A 19,745-nucleotide genomic window follows, 5' to 3' on the forward strand; every position below is an offset into this window, starting at 1 on the left:
CACTGGATTGAATCCTCCCCTTGCAGACAGGCTACTGCCCCTTCTGTGGCTAATGTCTTTTTGGAAAAGATTATCCCTACCTGGGGAACTCCTCTAGAACTTCATAGTGATTGAGGAACAAGTTTACTGGTCAGGTGCTTCAACATGTCTGTGCTGTTTGGTCAGTTGTACAATACTTTCACTGTGCTTACTGCCCTCAATTCTCTGAGTTAGTCAAATGCACTAACAGCTTTATTAAAACTCAGTTGGCAAGATTTGTAGAGGCCCTGAAAACACCGTGGCCAAAAGCATTGCCATTGGTCCTTCTAAATCTCAGATCCCTCACTTTGGGTCTCGTAAACTCTCACCCTCTGAGATAGTCACAGGAGGCACAATTCACTTGGCTCCTGCTTCTTTTGACCCACAACTGATAAGAGATACTCCAATTTGGCAAAGTCCTGATTGCTTCTATTAAAAATAACCATGTTTTGGCAGAGCAATCTTTTCACAGTGTGCCCTCAGGAGACAAATATCTTAAGCATCACATTTTGCAACCTGGAAATTTCATTTGTTGGAAAAGACACCTCCAGAAGAATGCTCTTCAACCTGGCTGGGAAGGCCCCTATCAAGTACTGCTACCCAGCCCTTGTGCCACCAAACTCCAAGGAACAGACTCTCGGATTCACATGACACCTCAAGAAAGTGCTGAACCCTGACTGGATCTGCACATCAGTGGTGACCTGAGAGGAACGATTTCCCAGAATTGAAGCAGAGAACATCCGATGAGACCGCTTTCCCAAGATATGTGCACCAGGCCTGTTAGAAGTTTGCCACCAACCCTTCGGTGGTAGGATAATGCTTCATAAGATTTCCAATGTTTATGATCTTGATAACATGGACTTCAGTTAAAAAGTGCCTAAGGGGTCCGCGGTTACGCTGGCAGCCGGGAGCGGGCCGGGGGCACGGGTTCCTGGGGCTGCTGCTCCCGGGTGCTAGGGCGCAGGGCCGAGGGAGGGCAGGGCACTCCGAGAGCCGAAGGTCTTCCGGAAGCGCGGCGTGCGCACGACGGACGGGAGTTGTGGCCTCGGGCCCGCCGCGCGCCTGACCCAGCCTCTCCGGGGGGGCCGGGGGGGCCCTCTCCCGGGGCGCGCTGCCGGGGGTTTCCATAGTGATGGTAAACAAGCCTTAACTGCCTCAGCTACAACTGCCAAGTCCCCCGCCTTCCACCCTCCTCTAGGTGCTCAAAGGGACGACCGAGGTGCCAGATGTGAAGAAAAGCGGGGGCGTGGAGACTTGGAGCCCGAGGACAGTTCGTTACCTGCCTGGACTGTCTTCGACTGTGGGCATCCCCCGCTGTTCTTTAAGCCACAAAAAGCCGCATCCAAGTTTGTATGACGTCTGCTCTGTCAAGTGTCCATGATGTTGGGCCCGGAGGGAGGTGAAGGCTTTGTAGTCAAGCTCCGTGGCCTGCCCTGGTCCTGCTCTGTTGAGGATGTGCAGAATTTCCTCTCCGACTGCACAGTTCATGATGGCGTCGCAGGCGTTCATTTTATCTACACTAGAGAAGGCAGGCAGAGTGGTGAGGCTTTTGTTGAACTTGAATCAGAAGATGATGTAAAGATGGCCCTTAAAAAAGACAGGGAAAGCATGGGACATCGGTACATTGAGGTGTTCAAGTCCCACAGAACCGAGATGGATTGGGTGTTGAAGCATAGCGGTCCAAACAGTGCTGACACCGCCAATGGTGGTTTCGTGCGACTTCGAGGACTCCCGTTTGGATGCACCAAGGAAGAAATCATTCAGTTCTTCTCAGGGTTGGAAATCGTGCCAAACGGGATCACATTGCCTGTGGACCCCGAGGGCAAGATTACAGGGGAAGCCTTTGTGCAGTTTGCCTCACAGGAGTTAGCTGAGAAGGCTCTAGGGAAGCACAAGGAGAGAATAGGGCACAGGTATATTGAGGTGTTCAAGAGCAGTCAGGAAGAAGTTAGGTCATACTCGGATCCCCCTCTGAAGTTCATGTCAGTGCAGCAGCCGGGGCCCTATGACCGGCCTGGCACAGCCAGGAGGTATATCGGCATTGTCAAGCAAGCAGGCCTGGAGAGGATGAGGTCTGGTGCCTACAGTGCAGGCTATGGGGGCTATGAGGAGTACAGTGGCCTCAGCGATGGCTACGGCTTCACCACCGACATGTTTGGAAGAGACCTCAGTTACTGTTTCTCTGGGATGTATGACCAAAGGTATGGAGATGGCGAATTCACTGTCCAGAGCACCACTGGACACTGCGTCCACATGAGGGGGCTGCCCTACAAAGCCACGGAGAATGACATTTACAACTTCTTCTCTCCACTCAACCCAGTGAGAGTCCATATTGAGATTGGCCCTGATGGAAGAGTGACCGGCAAAGCTGATGTCGAATTTGCCACTCACGAAGAAGCTGTGGCGGCCATGTCCAAAGACAGGGCCAACATGCAACACAGATACATAGAACTTTTCTTGAATTCCACGACAGGGTCCAGCAACTGGGCATATAGCAGCCAGATGATTCAAGGCATAGGGGTGTCAACCCAGTCCACTTACAGTGGCCTTGAGAGCCAGTCCGTGAGTGGCTGTTATGGGGCGGCTGGCTATGGTGGCCAGAACAGCATGAGTGGATATGACTAGTTTTGTAGTAGCTTTTGAGTTATTTTCAATCAAATTTTCACAGGCAGCCAACAAGCAGTGAAAAGCAGTTATTACTCTAGAGGAAGCTGTGGGACCCATTTTGCACCATGAGTTTGTAAAATCTGGATTAAAAAATTACCTCTTCAGTGTTTTCTCATGCAAACTTTCTTCTAGCATGTTATATTGAGTAAACTAAAACCATTTTCAGCTTTTCTCAACATTTTGGTCGTGTACTTTCTGGAGTGATGTTATCTGAGTTAAAGTAGTTTTAAGTACATTAAATGTGGATCTTTCACACCACATCATCGTGAACACATTGGGGAGGTGTGCTTTTTTGGAAAACTCAAGGTGCTAGATCCCTAATTCAAAGAGGAACATTTCTCACGTTTGTTCATTCTAGTTTATTTTCATTTAAAATCTTTTAGGTTAAGTTTAAGCTTTTTAAAAGTTAGTTTTGAAAATTAAGACACATTACTAATACTGTAGGAATTGGTGAGGCCTTGACTTAAAACTTACTTTGTACTGTGATTTCCTTTTGGGTGTATTTTGCTAAGTGAAACTTGTTAAATTTTTTTGTTGACTAAATTTTTTTCTTAAAATAAAAAGACTTAAAAAAAATAAAATAAAAATTAAAAATAAATAAATAAAAGTGCCTAAGACTTGAATGTGACCTTAATAGGTTTCTAATCTGTGCACTTTTCCTCGGACTTCAGACAATACACCCAGGAAATGTCTTTCCTGACATAGAGGAACTAAAAGCCACTGAAACTGGAAAACCTGACTCATGATCAGTGATTCATTCAGAGAAAGATCCTGATCAACAGGGACGGAGGGAATTTCCGGGCAGTCCAGTGGTTAGGACTCGGCGCTTTCACAGCCAAGGGCCTGGTTCGGTCTCTGGTCTGGGAACTAGGATCCCACAACCCTCCTGGCGCAGCAATGGGGGTGGGGAGGAAGGGAGGAGAATGTGAAAAATTAATAAACAGAATATTTGGACTTCCCTGGTAGTGCAGTGGTTAAGAATCCGCCTGCCAGTGCAGGGGACACGGGTTCGAGGTCTGGTCTGGGAAGATCCCACATGCCGCAGAGAAACTAAGCCCGTGCACCACAACTACTGAGCCCATGCTCTAAAGCCCAAGAGCCACAACTACTGAGCCCACATGCTGCAACTACTGAAGCCCTTGAGCCTAGAGCCTGTGCTCTGCAACAAGAGCCTAGAGCCTGTGCTCTGCAACAAGCCTGTTCCACCGCAATGTGAAACCTGCGCACCGCAACGAAGAGTAGCCCCCACTCACCGCAACTAGAGAAAGCCTGCACACAGCAACGAAGACCCAACGCAGCCAAAAATTTTAAAAAATAAAATAAAAACAGAAACTTCAATTAAATAGAGTTGGGAGACCAGAAGGGGGAGCTCTCATGACCTGCACTGATAGCAGAACCCAAGAGGAAGAAGAAAGACTGCTCTTCTTTCCTGTCAAGGACTCAGCCAATGAAAAGCCTCAGACTCTGTTTACTATACAGCCCTCCCAACTTCCTTTTCTTTACTGTAAATGCATTCTCCTTCCCTTGCTGGGTAGGGACTTGCAAGTGGCTCACCATGGTTGCAGATTCTCTGCAATTCTCAGCTGATCCCAAATAAACCCATCTTTGCTGGAGAAATATCTGGCAGTCTATTCGTTTCAGGTCAACACTTCACCCGTAATCAATGAAGTACAAACCTAGCTTTAGCTCATCTTTTTACCAATGAACACAGCATCCGATCAATTACCTCATCCATTTTTTAAATAAGTAAATAAATAAAAAATAAATAAACATATTTGGCTGCGCCAGGTCTTAGTTATGGCACGCGGGATCTTCAATGCCGCATGCAGGATCTTTCTTTTCTTTTTTAGTTGCAGCATGCGGGATCTAGTTCCCCGACCAGGGATCAAACCCATGTCCCCTGCATTGGGAGCGCAGAGTCTTAATCACTGGACCACCAGGGAAGTCCCTCAATTACATCTTGCACAACTTACCTCATCTTCCTCTTTTTGCCATAAAAACCCCTCTCCTGTAATTGAGACAATAATTGGGTTTCTACCTAAACCTGTGTGCCCCAAACTGCAATTCTTTGATCTCAAATAAGCTCTTTGCCTCTTGAAGTGGACTCTTGTTTCCTAGATTGGTGTAAGAAATAATTTAGGGTTTGGGGTTTTTTTTGCAGGGAGGGGAAGCTCAAAGCTATACAGAGGCTCCTAGTTGAAAACTAAGAAAACTTTTAAAATCTGTGATAGAAAGAGGAGCATTGAGAGAGAACAATACTTTTTTTGTTGTTGTTGTTGTTTTTTGCGGTACGCGGGCCTCTCACTGTTGTGGCCTCTCCCGTTGCGGAGCACAGGCTCCGGATGCGCAGGCTCAGCGGCCATGGCTCACGGGCCCAGCCACTCCGCGGCATATGGGATCCTCCCGGACCGGGGCACGAACCCGTATCCCCTGCATTGGCAGGCGGACTCTCAACCACTGCGCCACCAGGGAGGCCCGAGAGAGAACAATACTTTGAAGTCCTTTTGTAGCCTCCACACTTTGCTATACTGAAAGGAATTGCAGATTCAGACCCTAAAGGAATGTAAGGTGGGAACTGTCACAAGCAAGGCAGACACTTGAATCCAGTAAGAAAGTGTTTCAGGAAGATTTGGGAAACACTAGCTCAACTGGGAAACAACTTGATAATTTCCAACAGCCAACATGGTCCTGTTTCCAGGCTCCTTCTTTGAGAAGGTCCATGTCCTGAAAAGGCAGATCTCTGGCATATAAAAGCAGTAATGAGAAACCAGGAGTCCTCGCCACCTGTGTGACAAACCAGAATGAAAAAGCATCCTGGGAATTGCTCTCTGGGGCTCTTATCTTTCCTAGACCTAACAAGGGCCTCCTGGGCACAAGTGAGCACTTCCCTGGTGCTCCCTGCATGAAAACCATCAATTCTATACGGAAGAGACAGACTCGTAAGACACTAGTGTTAAGCATGTTAAACATTAGCTCTTTCAATCTTCACCATTCTGCAGGGTAAGCATTCCTCTATTGTCAAATTCATGTTTTTCTTTTTTAATGATGAGAAAACTGGAGGTCTGGGTTACTGAAGGCACTCATCCAAAGTTAATACCTTGTAAAGAGTCTGCGCCAAAACTGCCTAACAAAACCAACAGCAGATGCTATTCATGTGAGCACAAACTGGGTGCAAAACATCTGATGCGCTCTGGCCCATTGCGTGTCGTAACAGCTCCAGAGGATGAGCATTATCCTTGCTCCCCTAGCGTACAGCTCGGGATAAGGAGACACGGAAAAGTCAGGCCCTGCCTGATGTCATACCACCACCCCAGTGCACCTGACCGAGTCTAAAAGCTCTGGGAAAATCCTCTGAAGATATATATATTTTTATTCTTTGGTGACTTACTAACTGTAGAGCACTGAGAAGAATATTCCAAAGACAGGGAAAAGTACATGTGAAGGACAAGTAGTGAGAAGGGGTGTGAGCATTCAGGAAACTGAGGTAGAGGGTGGAGAGAGAATGAAGGACACTTTGTGTCAAGATGCTGAACTGGGCAGATACAATTATTTGTGGAGATATTAACTTAGCTGACCCATAAACTCAATGAAGTATATTTGTAAATTTCAAATCTTTAGAAATTAAATTTTAGTCTTCTATAAACTACAATACTGTGACAATTTTTTTCCATGGTAGCAGAAGATGTATGTTCCGTTTTAAAATTGAAAGTATGAAATCACTGTTGTTTGTTCAAAAAGTCATCCTGGGGCTTCCCTGGTGGCGCAGTGGTTGAGAGTCCGCTTGCTGATGCAGGGGACGCAGGTTCGTGCCCCGATCCGGGAAGATCCCACATGCCGCGGAGCGGCTGGGCCCATGAGCCATGGCCGCTGAGCCTGCACATCCGGAGCCTGTGCTCCGCAACGGGAGAGGCCACAACAGTGAGAGGCCCGTGTACCGCGCAAAAAAAAAAAAAGTCATCCTGGTAGGGATACTATAGAAACTTTCAAAAATATAATTTATAAATATCTATATACATAAACCAAATGTTTAGAGACACTTGGAAGTACGCAAAAGCTCTGACAGTTTCCTGTTTCTTCTTACCTGGTAACCTAGAAGTCAAGGCCATTATTAAAAATTATACTTTTTCAAATTTTCCTTGAGAAAACAGCTTTGAGCAAGATTGTGTTTAGCAATGTAAAGAGCTGACTACATTGAAATCATTAGAAGTCTAATATTTCTTTCCTTTACTAGGTTAGTATAATTTCTTACATTTTCCAGTGTCTTTTTCAAAAACTTTTTTTTTGGTTGTATTTTTGTTGTCGTTGTTGTTTTGTTTTGTTTTTTGCGGTACACGGGCCTCTCACTGTTGTGGCCTCTCCCGTTGCGGAGCACAGGCTCCAGACGCGCAGGCTCAGCGGCCATGACTCACAGGCCCAGCCACTCCGCGGCATGTGGGATCTTCCCGGACCGGGGCACGAACCCGTGTCCGCTGCATCGGCAGGCGGACTCTCAACCACTGCACCACCAGGGAAGCCTGGTTGTATTGTTTTTAACTCTTAAACCCTATAAAGTTTCATTAATCTTCAAATCCTTTTCAGGAAACGTCTAAGAGATTTTTCAACCGATATTCCTGTTTTTATCATCTCAGTCAAAAGAAGTGACTGATCCCTGGACTGTGTGTGTACAGAAGAGAAATGAATGTTCTAATAAACTTTCTTTTCCAACCTGGGATTTAGGAAGTCTTTGACAATGCCAGAGATTAGAACACAACCAAGTTGAATGTCCATGGAGGAGGGCTTCCTCCATGTGGAAACTGCAAATTCAAAGGACATTGAGCAGGAATTCCCTGGCAGTCCAGTGGTTAGGACTCCGCACTTCCACTGCAGGGGGCTCGGGTTCGATCCCTGGTGAGGGAACTAAGATCCTGCATGCCGTGCTGCCTGGCCAACAAAAGAGGACACTGAGCTACTTCAGCCAGCTTAGGAGAATAGAGGAAAAAAAAGAAAGGAAAGGTGGTGGGATATAAGAAGAAAAGGGGCAAGGTTTAGGCAGATTCACCAGTGAGGAAGTTTTAACTTATTCATAAATTATCTAAAGCAAGTTCCCCTAAGTGTTACGGGGAGGGGAGGGGAGGGGAGGAAATTCTGATTAACCAGTGGCCCACTTTCTATACATGTGTGGTGAGGCTTCCAAATGCAATTTAGAATAACAATGCCTCCTTGAAAGATGTTAGTCAAGGGTATCTTCTTAAGTGGATCCATTAGTTGCTAAAATGTCAATAACCTAAAATAGAAAATGAAATACAACAAACTAAACGCTGTATGAAATAAATACTTGTGTAATCACAGTCAAAAACGATTTCAAATCAATTTATAACACAGAATTTTGACTACAGGTATTTTGTGGAATGTGTCCTAAGACCTGTGGAAATAAAGGCCAACCACATGAGAACACTCAAAGCCTATTTATTCAGAGCTACAAATCATGGCTTGACAGTGCTGAATATCTAGACCTAAGAAGTGATCAAGAAGGTTAATGATTAAACTTTAAAAGTAGATGCTGTATGTGGCCGCTACATTGTGTACAGTACACAAAATAATTATGAAATACTCCTGTATTCAAAAACAATAATTTTTATAGCAAAGAAGTCACATTACTGAAGAATGAATAAAGTTCCAACATAAGTTTTTGTTGTTTCACTATCTTCTTAATTGTTAGAAAAAAAGAAACTGCTGGGACTTCCCTGGTGGCGCAGTAAATAAGACTATGCACTCGCAATGTGGGGAGCCCAGGTTCGATCCCTGATCAGGGAACTAGATCCCACATGCATGCTACAACTAAGAGTTCACATACCACAACTAAGGAGCCCACCTGCTGCAACTAAGACTGGGTGCAACTAAATAAAAATAAATAATAAGCCTGTCTCCTTAAAAAAAAAAGAGAGAGAGAGAGAGAAACTGCCAAAATTCTTTTTTTGTTTTTAATTCTTTTTATTTATATATTTATTTTTGGCTGCGGATTGCGGGATCTTAGTTCCCTGACCAGAGAACTAACCTGGGCCCTCAGCAGTGAAAATGCAGAGTCTGAACCACTGGACCCAGGAAATTCCCCCAAAATTCATTTTAAAAAACAAGCAATAGATATGCACAGATATTTTACCAAAAACAACATACAACTGGCAAATACAGGCATACTTTGTTTTATTGCACTCCAATTTACTGCACTTTGCAGATGTTTGTTTGTTTGTTTTTAATTGAAGGTTTCTGGCAACTCTATATTGAGCAAGTCTACTGGTGCCATGGTTCCAACAGCATTTGTTTGCTTCATGTCTGTGTCACATCTTGTTAATTCTTGCAATACTGCAAACATTATCATCGTTATTATATTTCTTATGGTGATCTGTGATCTCTGATGTTACTACTGCAAAAACCTTACAACTAGCTGAAGGCTCAGATGATAGTCAACATTTTTAGCACTAAAGTATTTTTAAATTAAGGTATGCATTTTTTTAGACATAATGCTATTGCACACCTAACAGACTACAGTATAGCGTAAACATTACTTTTACATGCACTAGAAAACCAAAAACTTCACGTGACTTGCTTTATTGTGATACTGGCTTTATTGCAGTGGTCTAAAACCCAACTCATCATATTTCTGAGGTATGCCTGTAAACAAATGAAAAAATGCTCAACATCATGCAACATCAGGGAAAGGCAACTAAACCATAGTGGGATACAGTTACAGACTTATTAAAAAGGTCAACATTTTAAAAGACTAACCATACCCACTACTGGCAAGGATATGGAAAAACTGTATGTCTCATACACTGCTGGCAGGAAGACAAAAGATCACAATTTGCAATTTCTTAAAAAGTTATCTACCCACTTACCCTGTAACTCAGGCATTGCACCTGCCCCCACCTCCCACCCCACCCCGCCAAATTAACACAAGATAAATGAAACATATGTATGTGAAGAACTAGATTCAAATATCTTAGCAGGTTTATTTGCAACAATCAGAAACTGGAAAGAACTCAAATATGCATAAAAAGACAAAAGAATAAACAAATAGTGGTACACCCACAAACTGTCATACTTCTAAGCAATATAAAAAAAACTACTCATTTAAGCACCATTGATGGCTATCAAAATGAGTAAGCCACATGAGGCTACTCAAAGGAAAAAAAGTGTAAACATTTTATGAGTAGAATCATATACAATTCTAAAATGGAAGCTAATCTATTATAATGGAAAGTAAACCACTGCTTGCCTGGAGAGCAGAGATAGTACAGAAGGAGACATTATTAAAGGGCATGAAGTAAACCAGAGGATGATGGAGAGGCTCATTATTATGACCGTGGTGGTGGTTTTATGGATTTACATGAATGTCAAAACTTGTCAAAATGTTAAGTTTAAATATAATCAGTTTGTTGTATGTCACATACCGTACTAAAGCTCTGAAAATATGATTCAAAACAGAAAGCTAGATTTCCTACAATTCTGAAAAATTAGTTTGGCAAACCTCTACTGACTCCACCAACTCTTTCCTCATGTCTGGGAGGGATACCTTGCCTTAGTGGTGGCAGATATCAGAAGCAACAAGGCAATTTCCACCAAATTCAATGGGAATGCAGGCTGGGTTACAAAGGGCACAACATCTTCACTATCCTCATTTTCCTACACAGCAAGAGATTTGAGGTGAACACGCACACATGCTACAGGAATCCACAGAATATTTATAATTTTTTCCTCTCACAACAGCCTCCCTACACAAAATACACAGTTCTGGAGGCCATGAGAATTTCTGCACCTGCTCACCCTTCATAGCTATAGGGACTGGAACATTGTGGAGGTCCCTTCAAAACACCCACATTCCAACAAGCTTGTGGCAGTCTCTTCCCCTCCCTACAAAACCAGTGTTCCTGTAACAAATGATTCCCCTGCCCGTACAATCATATAACCTATGCTGCCACTATCTGGAATTCTGGACATGAGGGTACATGGCTCCGATGCAAGATCTGGGAAACAGATTTCCCGTACCACCTGGACACAATGCAATACTCCCCGTGAACAAGACAATTTCTTCTTGCTTTAGGAAGCACCAAAGGTTATCACAACGGCCCCTCTACAGATTGACCTCTGAACCAACAAAATACCAACGCATCCAGGTTACAAATAAGGATCACATCCCTGCAGTCTTTTCTTGGAGGCCTTGGGCAGCAATGCCAACTAGGACAAAACTAGAGAGAAGTATACGCTACACCATATTGTTCCCTCTGGGGCGCACAGGATTTGGGATCCCACGAGAAAGCTCTTCAGCCCTGTTGTCACAACTCAGTTGTTTTCAAATCACCACAGCGTACAGCAGCCCAAGATTAAAGGAGCTTAAAGAGTACGGCCTCCATTTTCACACAGGCCAGTACAGTGGGAAGCAGGCTATTCCTGGGCTGGAGACATGAAGCACAGGAAAATCCCAACAGAGCAGTCACGTGAGACCAACAACATCCCTGAAAAAAGTAGTCCCGGTTGCAAGTCACCAGCAGAGTCCTCTAGGCCAAGAATTGGTCAGATCAGTGATGTAACCCATCAAATGAATTAGAAAGGAATGAGTGCTCAGGATTATAAAGGCTCCCACCAACAGGACAACATCAAGGTCTCCTTCCCTGGACTCGCTGGGGTGGTTCAATGATGCACATCATGAGCACCTGCCACATAGTAGTGGTGAAATGGCTTTTGCTATGGAACTGGCAACGATGTAAATCTGTTAAGGGCCCTGGGCAGGTTAAGAAATGCACTGAAGCCCCCATAAACCTGGAATTTAAGTGGTTTATTGGGTGTATTGGCAGATAGCACCCTCATACGGGATCTCCCCAGTGTTATACTGAACAATCCATCCCTGCGCAACTACTCTTTTTCTGAAGTGAACTTTGTGGTATCCAATGAAATAAGACTGAAGGCTGTGAACTCTCCAGTGTGAAATGAGGCTACAGTTTTGGCTAAAGGTTTCCCACACTTATCACATCCATAAGCCCATTAACCAATGTGAACATTATGGTGTTCTATGAGACTGGAGTTTTAGGTAAAGGATTTCCAACATTTCCTACAACATAAGGACTTTCTGCAGTGTGAACACTCCTGTGTTTAATGAACCTGGAGTTTTTAGCAAAGGATTTCCCACATTCACAGCACTCATATGGCTTTGATCCGGCGTGAGTTCTCTGATGTTGAAAAACAGAGCTTGGGCTAACCAACTTTCCAAATTTTCTTCACTTATAACAGTTTCCTCCAGTGAACTCTCTGATGTCAAAGGACTGAAGAATTTTGGGCAAATGCTTTCTCACACTCACTGCACTCATAAGGCCTTTCTCCAGTGTGAATTCTCCTATGTTTAATGAAGGCTGAATTATCAGCAAAGGATTTCCCACATTCAGTGCACTCCTAAGGCCTTTCTCCAGTGTGAATTCTCTGATGTTGAAGGAGTGCAGAGTTTTGGCTAAATGATTTCCTGCCTTCATTGCATTTATATGGCCTTTCCCTGGTGTGAACTCTCTGATGTATAATGAGGTGGGATTTCTTGCTAAAGAATCTCCTACATTCCCCACACTCATATGGCCTTTCTCCAGTGTGAACTCTCTGGTGTTCAATGAGATGGGACTTGTTGCTAAGTAATTTCCCACACTTATAAGCTCTTTCTCTAGTATGGACTCTCCAATGTTGAATAAGGTTGGGCTTTTGCCTAAATGATTTTCCACACTCCCCATGCTCATAAGGCCTTTCTCCAGTGTGAACTCTCTGATGTCGAAGGAGTGAAGAGCTTTGGCAAAATGCTTTTCCACATTCACTGCATTTATAAGGTATTTCTCCAGTATTAACTCTCCTATGTTTAATGAGTCTGGAGTTTACAGCAAAGGATTTTCCACATTCAGTGCATTCATAAGGCCTTGATCCAGTGTGAAGTCTCTGATGCTGAAGGAGCACAGAGTTTTGCGTAAAAGTTCTACCACATTCATTGCACTCATAAGGCCTTTCCCTAGTGTGAATTCTCCGATGTTGAAGGAGGGTAGAGCTTTGGCTAAACGATTTTGCATATTCATCACATTCATATGGCTTTTGTTTCATGTGAACTCTCTTGTGTGTAAAGAGGTTGGAGTACTGAGTAAATGATTTCCCACATTCTGTACATTCATAAGGCCTATCTCTAGTGTTACTTCTCTGGTGTTCAATGAGGTTGGACTTTCTGTTAAATAATATCCCATATGCCCCAGGTTCAAAAGTTCTTTCTCCATTGTAAACTTTCTGATGTTGACTGACATTACAGCTTCTCTCACACCAGTTACACATAAAACATCTTTCTCTAGTGAGGAGTCTCTGGTGCCGAACAAGTGTGTGTTTGGGGCTGAAAGCTTTTGTGCATTCTTCCCAGTTTTGATAAGTTTTTCCCCTCTGAAAGGCCACCCCACACTCAGTTCTGCTGTTTGACCTCTCCCAGGTGTGAGTGGCCCATTGCTGGAGAAATTGAGAACTGGCCAAGAAGTCTTTCCCAACCACCCTGAAGACTAATGGCTTCCCTGACACATGGCACTTACAGTTCTTCACAAATGAGGCTCTGTCCACATCTCTTCTGCAGGGTTTCTCCCTGATGCACTGCTTCTGATGCTGATGAAGGTTTGTGCTTACATACAATTGTTTCCCACATGTCTCACACCTATGTAATTTCTGCTTTGAATGTGTTCCTTGATATTCATTCAAGTACAAAAAGTCTCTCAATATCTGGACACATATTTCACAAGGGTGGGCCTTTTTGAAGGATGGATTTGCCTTGGGACTCCTGATCTGTGACACTCTTTGAACAGAAATACACTGCTCAAAAGAAGCCTTCTCATTCTCCACTTCATGGCAACAACCTAAAAGCAAGAAATGTTGGTGAAGTACATGTTGACTTCAGTGGGAGGGGGGAGCCCACACACCAGTGTGTGTCTGACAAACACATGAATGAGTTTGTGTGATTATTTACAAGAACACAGAGTTGGGTTCAAGTTGATGACATGGCTGTTAGCAATACTGGGCTATAAAGGCCACAGGATGGGGGAAGACCACATGAGAGAAAAGACACAACCATGTGATGTGTCATAGGGAGGAGAGGCAGGGTGAAAAATTAGTTAAAGTCGACTGTTAAAAAATTAGTTACAGGGCCTCCCTGGTGGCGCAAGTGGTTGAGAGTCCACCTGCCGATGCAGGGGATACGGGTTCGTGCCCCGGTCTGGGAGGATCCCATATGCCGCGGAGCGGCTGGGCCCGTGAGCCATGGCCGCTGAGCCTGCGCGTCCGGAGCCTGCGCGTCCGGAGCCTGTGCTCCGCAACGGGAGAGGCCACAACAGTGAGAGGCCCGCATACCGCAAAAAAAAAAAAAAAAAAAAAAAATTAGTTACAAACAACTGTCAGCAGGACCTTGTCTGCTGCTAACACATGACTGTAATGTAGATGGGTATTTCCAGGCCCAAGAAAACAAGACTGCAACAGAACAGCTGTTGGTCAGGAACATTTTAAGAATGGGTACCTATTTGATTATAGAAAATATATGGGCCAACGTTAGAGAATGCACAGATAAAGCAGTGAGAAAAGTGGGTGATATAGGGAGTTTAGAGATGTGAGGATTAGCCACAGGCTGGAATAAAAGTGGAAGAATCACGGTGCAGAATTGACAAGTCAGCACTGTTAAGAATGGGGCAGAAAAAGCAAAAGTAAGGTGTGGCCACTGAAAGTAGCATCAAAACACTAGTCAAACATAACAAATTTCTGGTATCACTTGAACACAGGACTATCATAAACTCCCACAGTGCTACTGTACAGCAGCCCTTTGAGCCCATTTGGCTGAGTGTGAATTCATATCCATCCTGTGGACAAACAAGGGCTCTCCACCCCACTTCCAAAATGAACAAGTGTATGGGACCTGGATGATGAAAATAATAGGGGAAAGGTACCACCTATGAGCAGCTGACCCATGCTCATCACATCACAGACCAGAGAAAAACATCTAAATACTATTAAGAGAACTCTGGAAAGGGGTCTTGCAAGAAGTCCATGGTCTACATCAGAGAATCAATTCCCAGCACAGGCAGTCATGAGGAAATGTCAGTGAAAAGAAGGAAGTAGAATCTGAGGTGCAAGGGTGACGTGCATATGGACAACATCACCCAGAAGGAAGAGGGCAAGTATGCTGGGATACATTAGGCTGAACAGAAGAGTCCTGACCCTGGATCACATCACCCAGAAGGAAGAGGGCAAGTATGCTGGGATACATTAGGCTGAACGGAAGAGTCCTGACCCTGGATCCTTCCAGGGGAGGCTGTAGAGAAGCAGATATGGGGCCTCTTCAAGGAGAATAGATGGCAGTGCAAACACCTCGGCCCAACCAACTACAGCAACAACTTAGGGAACTGGGGGAAAAAAGCAGTGACCATGGTCCTGACATGAAAAGGACAGACTTGTCTCTGGGGAAAAGAAAAGGGCAGGGACTAGTTCAGGGCATGGGGGAAGGTTTGAGGTTCTTACGCAGGGAGGTTATATGTGCCAAGTTCTCCAGCATCACATCACGGTACAGGTATCTTTGAGTCTCATCAAGGAGACCCCATCCCTCCCAGAAAAAGGTCACAGCTACATCTTCAAAGTTCACACTGACCTGCCATGATGGTGACAGATAAAACCACAAACAGTCCACTTCTGAGAAGTCACAATCTATTTCCCCACACATCTACCCTATGACTATCCATCACCCAAGCTTCCCAACTCAGAGGATCAATCAGGCCCTGACACCATGGTGTGGTTGTCTCCCCACGGGCCCACTGATCACTAGGTACAACCACCAGGAACAAGAGGCAGGTGGATGAACATATAGCTCAGCTATAGGCCTGGCATAAAGGGATCCACCCCCTCCTGACAAGCAACTCCCCTGGTGTGGCCATCGTCCTGAAATTATCAACGCAGTGCCCTGGAACCATCAGACATGTTTCCTCTTCAAGCACACATCACTCCTTAAACTGCACATCCCTCAGTCTCAGTATCCCACAGCCACACATGACCATGGCCACCAACACCTCACTCTCCCACACCACAGCCATCTCCCTCCCCTCCCCACGTTACCTGTATTTAAATCAGTTCCTCCTAACCCCACCACAGGGCTATGATGGTGGCCTAACACATGACACCTGAGACTGGACCGATGAGACTGACATCAGTTTCTTAATCACATAAATTCACACCTCTGAGAATAGGAGACCACTCACCACAGGGGCGTACATGGGAAAAAACAACATACACAGAGGCTGTGGGATGGGACCTCTGTAGGATGAAGGGGTTGGGATGTTCCAAGGAGGATGTGATTGTCTTATCTGAACAATTCTGAGGGCTGGTAGGGAACTGATACCTGCTACAAAGAAGCTCCTGGTTTGCTTTGTAAAAATGGTTGTTAGGCTAGGAGATATTGTCCGAAGGAACACGGTGGGGGAGAGGAACTTGCACTCAGGCCATTTGAGGGCACCCAGGTTTCACCAAGCACGAAGGAAGCACATCATATTGGCTTTAGGCCTTACACCACAACTCAGCAGACAGCATCCACAGCACAACTGGTAAAGTCAAACAGGACCCCATATGACCACAGACCTCCCACAATTCCCAATGGCAGCATCAGAAATCATCTATAAAGGCCTTCCTGCATGACTCTGATCCTTGCCCCCAACTGAAGGAATAGAACCACGTGTGGATCTCCGATACCCAGAGTCCCACGCTACCTCGGTGCTGCCCTTGCTGTCCCTCGGCAAGGACAGTATATCTCTGCTCCCTTTACCGTCAACCAAACGCCAGCCCCATTACTCGCGCTCCTCGAGCCTAGTGATTCTCACAGATGACCTTATTTGCTCATGGCCCTATATACCAGGTTGAATGAAACACCCCAGGCCCTACCAAAGTCCTCCCAAATCTTGGTGAGCCCATCTAGTGGTGAATAAGCACCAGCTCTGGCCCGAGTGTCATGTGCATGAATTACCCCTTGCTTCTACATCCGTCTCACGTCCACGCTTCTCTTGGAAGCCCTGGCCACCTGCCAGACTATCTTGTCTCATACACCGAACCTTCATGGCCATTTACCTCCATTTCTGAAGGCTGACCCCGTCACCCAGGTACACAAGCACGAGACCCAACCCTCTGCCCCCACGCTCCACACCTCTGCCCCGAAAAGCTTTGCCACCACAACCCGAAGCTTGCCTCTCCTAATGTGAGCCACAGGTCATTCACCTTGGTCCACACTCTAGTTGCATTCTGGATGTCTCTAACCTGAATCCCTCCCAAGAATTCCAAACCCGTATGTTAGATGTTCATTTGATGCCTTTATGTAGTGGTGTCTTAAATATCTGAGACTCTTAACACGGTCAAAAAAAAGCTCCTGCTAAACCCAGTGAATATGACACCTACTATCAACTTGCTCATCTCAACTGATGCAGCTCCCAACCCTACAGCTGCAAAGCCAGGGGTCATCACTGACCCCTGCGTTTCACTCCCTCACCACCCATGTTAGAAATCTAGCTGTCCCCTTTAAAAACATGCAGCCAGAAGACAACCACATTTCCTAAGGCACGCCCCTTCTATATTAACCCTCACCTGGACTACGATAGTAGCCTCTACAATGATGGTCCTTTTTCCTCTCTCAAGCCCACAGTCTGTTTTCCACTCTAAACCCAAATGAAGCCTGTTAAGGCCTTGGTCACATCACCTCCCTACCGTGAGCCAAACCTCTAGAACACACACCTGACGTCTCAGGCAGTTGTTCCCCTTCTGACTCCAAACCACCTACTATTTATTCCTACCTGAAAAGAGAGGATACCTGTGGTTCCTGAATATTCCTGAGCTCAATTTTACCTCTAGGCATTTGCACATCCCGGTACCATGTCTTGGGTTAACCATACACACCTGTTTACAATGGTTGCCAGACATGGGAACACCTCCACCTAATTCTAGCAGGGACTTAGGACACTGGGCTTGGAGTTTTTCTGCATCCCCAGACTCAAGGAGGGGGAAAAAGGGCATCAACCATCTCAGGACACCACAATTCCAGGGAACATAGGGGTGAGAGCAGGGCCGGTGAGGCAATGGGACACCTCTTCTTCCCTGTGCAGGTTCCATAGGCACTTCTCTAACCGTGAGAACCTGAGTGAAGAGGCAAGCCCTAAAGGAATGCGTTCACGGTGGGATCTGAGGGGCTCACTGTATGCACTCCTGCCTGGCCTTGGAGCCAGGTGACCTCAGGCTGGCTAACCTCTGGGTCTCGATGCTCAGTGTTGCCTCTCACCAGCTGTGGGACCCTGAACAAAGATTCAACCTCCTAGGACCTCACTGTCCTCATCAACCCTCTCTACTAAGTTCTTCCTTTAAACGGCTCTTGGGAATGCTCTAACCTCTGACGGGAGATGCTATCTTCCTTTATTCGAAACTCCCCATGGCCTTTAGAATTCTCGCAATAAAGTACAATCCTGGGGCTTCCCTGGTGGCGCAGTGGTTCAGAGTCCGCCTGCCGATGCAGAGGACACGGGTTCGTGCCCCGGTCCGGGAAGATCCCACATGCCGCGGAGCGGCTAGGCCCGTGAGCCATGGCTCGCTGCGCGTCCGGAGCCTGTGCTCCGCCACGGGAGAGGCCACAACAGTGAGAGGCCCGTGTACCGAAAAAAAAAAAAAAAAAAAGTACAATCCTGAGTCGGTTACACCAGGCCTAATTCCGCTAACACTGTTCCCTGTAAGCAGAAGGCTGACCCTAGGTTTCCCGAATCCTCCCGCCTCCCGCCTCAGGCCGATTTCCAAGCCTTCGCATCTGCCAGTACCTCCGCCTGTGACCTCTCCCGCGCGCCATCACACTGTCATGAACAGGGCCCCACCCAGACCGCTGTCCTGGGCACCGTGGCCTGGGCTGCGGGCACGTGAGCAGGCGCCCCGCACTCGGGGCTTGAGTGTCTGGTGCAGTGAGGACGGTGAGGGACCGGAGGACGAGCGTTTACCTGAGGCGGGGTCCTCAGCGCCGCCGCCATCGGACTCTGGGCGGAGCGGGGCCGAGAGCGGCGGAGGAGTCTGGGGGACGCAGGCACGGCGGTCCGTCTCCCGGGCCTGGCGCCGGGCACCCCGGGCGGCGTCGCCGAACTTCAGATCCGCCTCTGTGCCTCGGGGACAGCGCCTCCTCCCGGAACTCCCGTTCCAGTCACTCCGGTCCTGACACAGCGCTTCGGAGCTGAACAGAACCAGAGCAGTTAAAATGCCCGCCTTGGGGATTTCCCTGGTGGCGCAGTGGTTGAGAGTACGCCTGCCGATGCAAGGAACACGGGTTCGTGCCCCGGTCCCGCGTACCGCAAAAAAAAAAAAAAAAAAAAAAAAAAAAGGGGGTCGCCTTGGGGAGGAGGCCGGAAGTCCCGTCCCCTACGAGTTGTGCCCAAACGAAAATCCCTTTTCCTGCGTCTTCACTGGCTCAGCGACGCAGCCTTCAACGCAGGGCACTCTGGATCCTGTAGTTCCCAGTTTCCAGGGAAAAAAGGCCAGGGTCCACCTCAAAGGGCGCCAGGAAATGACTCCTTCCTCCCTGTCCACGGCCAGAGCAGTGACTCGACCCTCTTAAAAGGGGCCAAACGTAAGGATGGTAGGGATGCGTTCTGCAGCTGATCGCCATTAGGCATCCAGGCCATGAATTAGGATGACAAATCTTTCCCAGGATGCCAGGGGCAGCAATGCAAATTCTGTAACGAAACATTTTGTTCATTTTATCCGGAGTATTTGTAAATTTTTCTTGGTTATAAGGCAAATATTTTTAAAAATTTCCTTCATGCCGTTAAGATTCTCATTTGTAGAATTGTAATTTATTTCCGGATACTAATCTTAAACATGGCAAACTTGAGGAAGTGTCGTAAATATGCCAGATATTCATGACGTAATTTTTTGAAATTCTTCTATGTAGATAATCGTACATTTTGATATAAATTAAAGGTCTGTAAATCGTTTTCCAGTTATTTTAATTCTTTATTGTCTGTGTCATAGCACCAGCTAGAATG

General features: G+C 46.1%; 2 protein-coding genes across 2 annotated transcripts; one reads left to right on the forward strand and one right to left on the reverse strand.

Annotated features, from left to right (window-relative positions):
- The first annotated feature begins 1,220 nt into the window (after positions 1 to 1,220).
- On the forward strand, positions 1,221 to 2,789 carry LOC132479832 (heterogeneous nuclear ribonucleoprotein F-like). Its single transcript, XM_060083467.1, has one exon. It carries the CDS (start codon positions 1,396 to 1,398, stop codon positions 2,641 to 2,643), a length of 1,248 nt encoding a protein of 415 aa, XP_059939450.1. The 5' UTR covers positions 1,221 to 1,395; the 3' UTR covers positions 2,644 to 2,789.
- Positions 2,790 to 11,937: 9,148 nt separating this feature from the next.
- On the reverse strand, positions 11,938 to 18,737 carry LOC132480598 (zinc finger protein 211-like). Its single transcript, XM_060084955.1, is given in 5 exon segments — positions 11,938 to 12,328; positions 12,404 to 12,865; positions 13,007 to 13,571; positions 15,220 to 15,346; positions 18,708 to 18,737. Coding segments are annotated over 5 exon segments (1,575 nt in total).
- Positions 18,738 to 19,745: the final 1,008 nt, after the last annotated feature.

Source organism: Mesoplodon densirostris, chromosome 19, assembly GCF_025265405.1.
Source record: "Mesoplodon densirostris isolate mMesDen1 chromosome 19, mMesDen1 primary haplotype, whole genome shotgun sequence".
Taxonomy (NCBI): Eukaryota; Metazoa; Chordata; class Mammalia; order Artiodactyla; family Ziphiidae; genus Mesoplodon; species Mesoplodon densirostris.

Coding starts and splice junctions, on each gene's coding strand:
- LOC132479832 (XM_060083467.1), top strand. CDS start 1,396: ATGATGTTGGGCCCGGAGGGAGGTGAAGGCTTTGTAGTCAAGCTCCGT.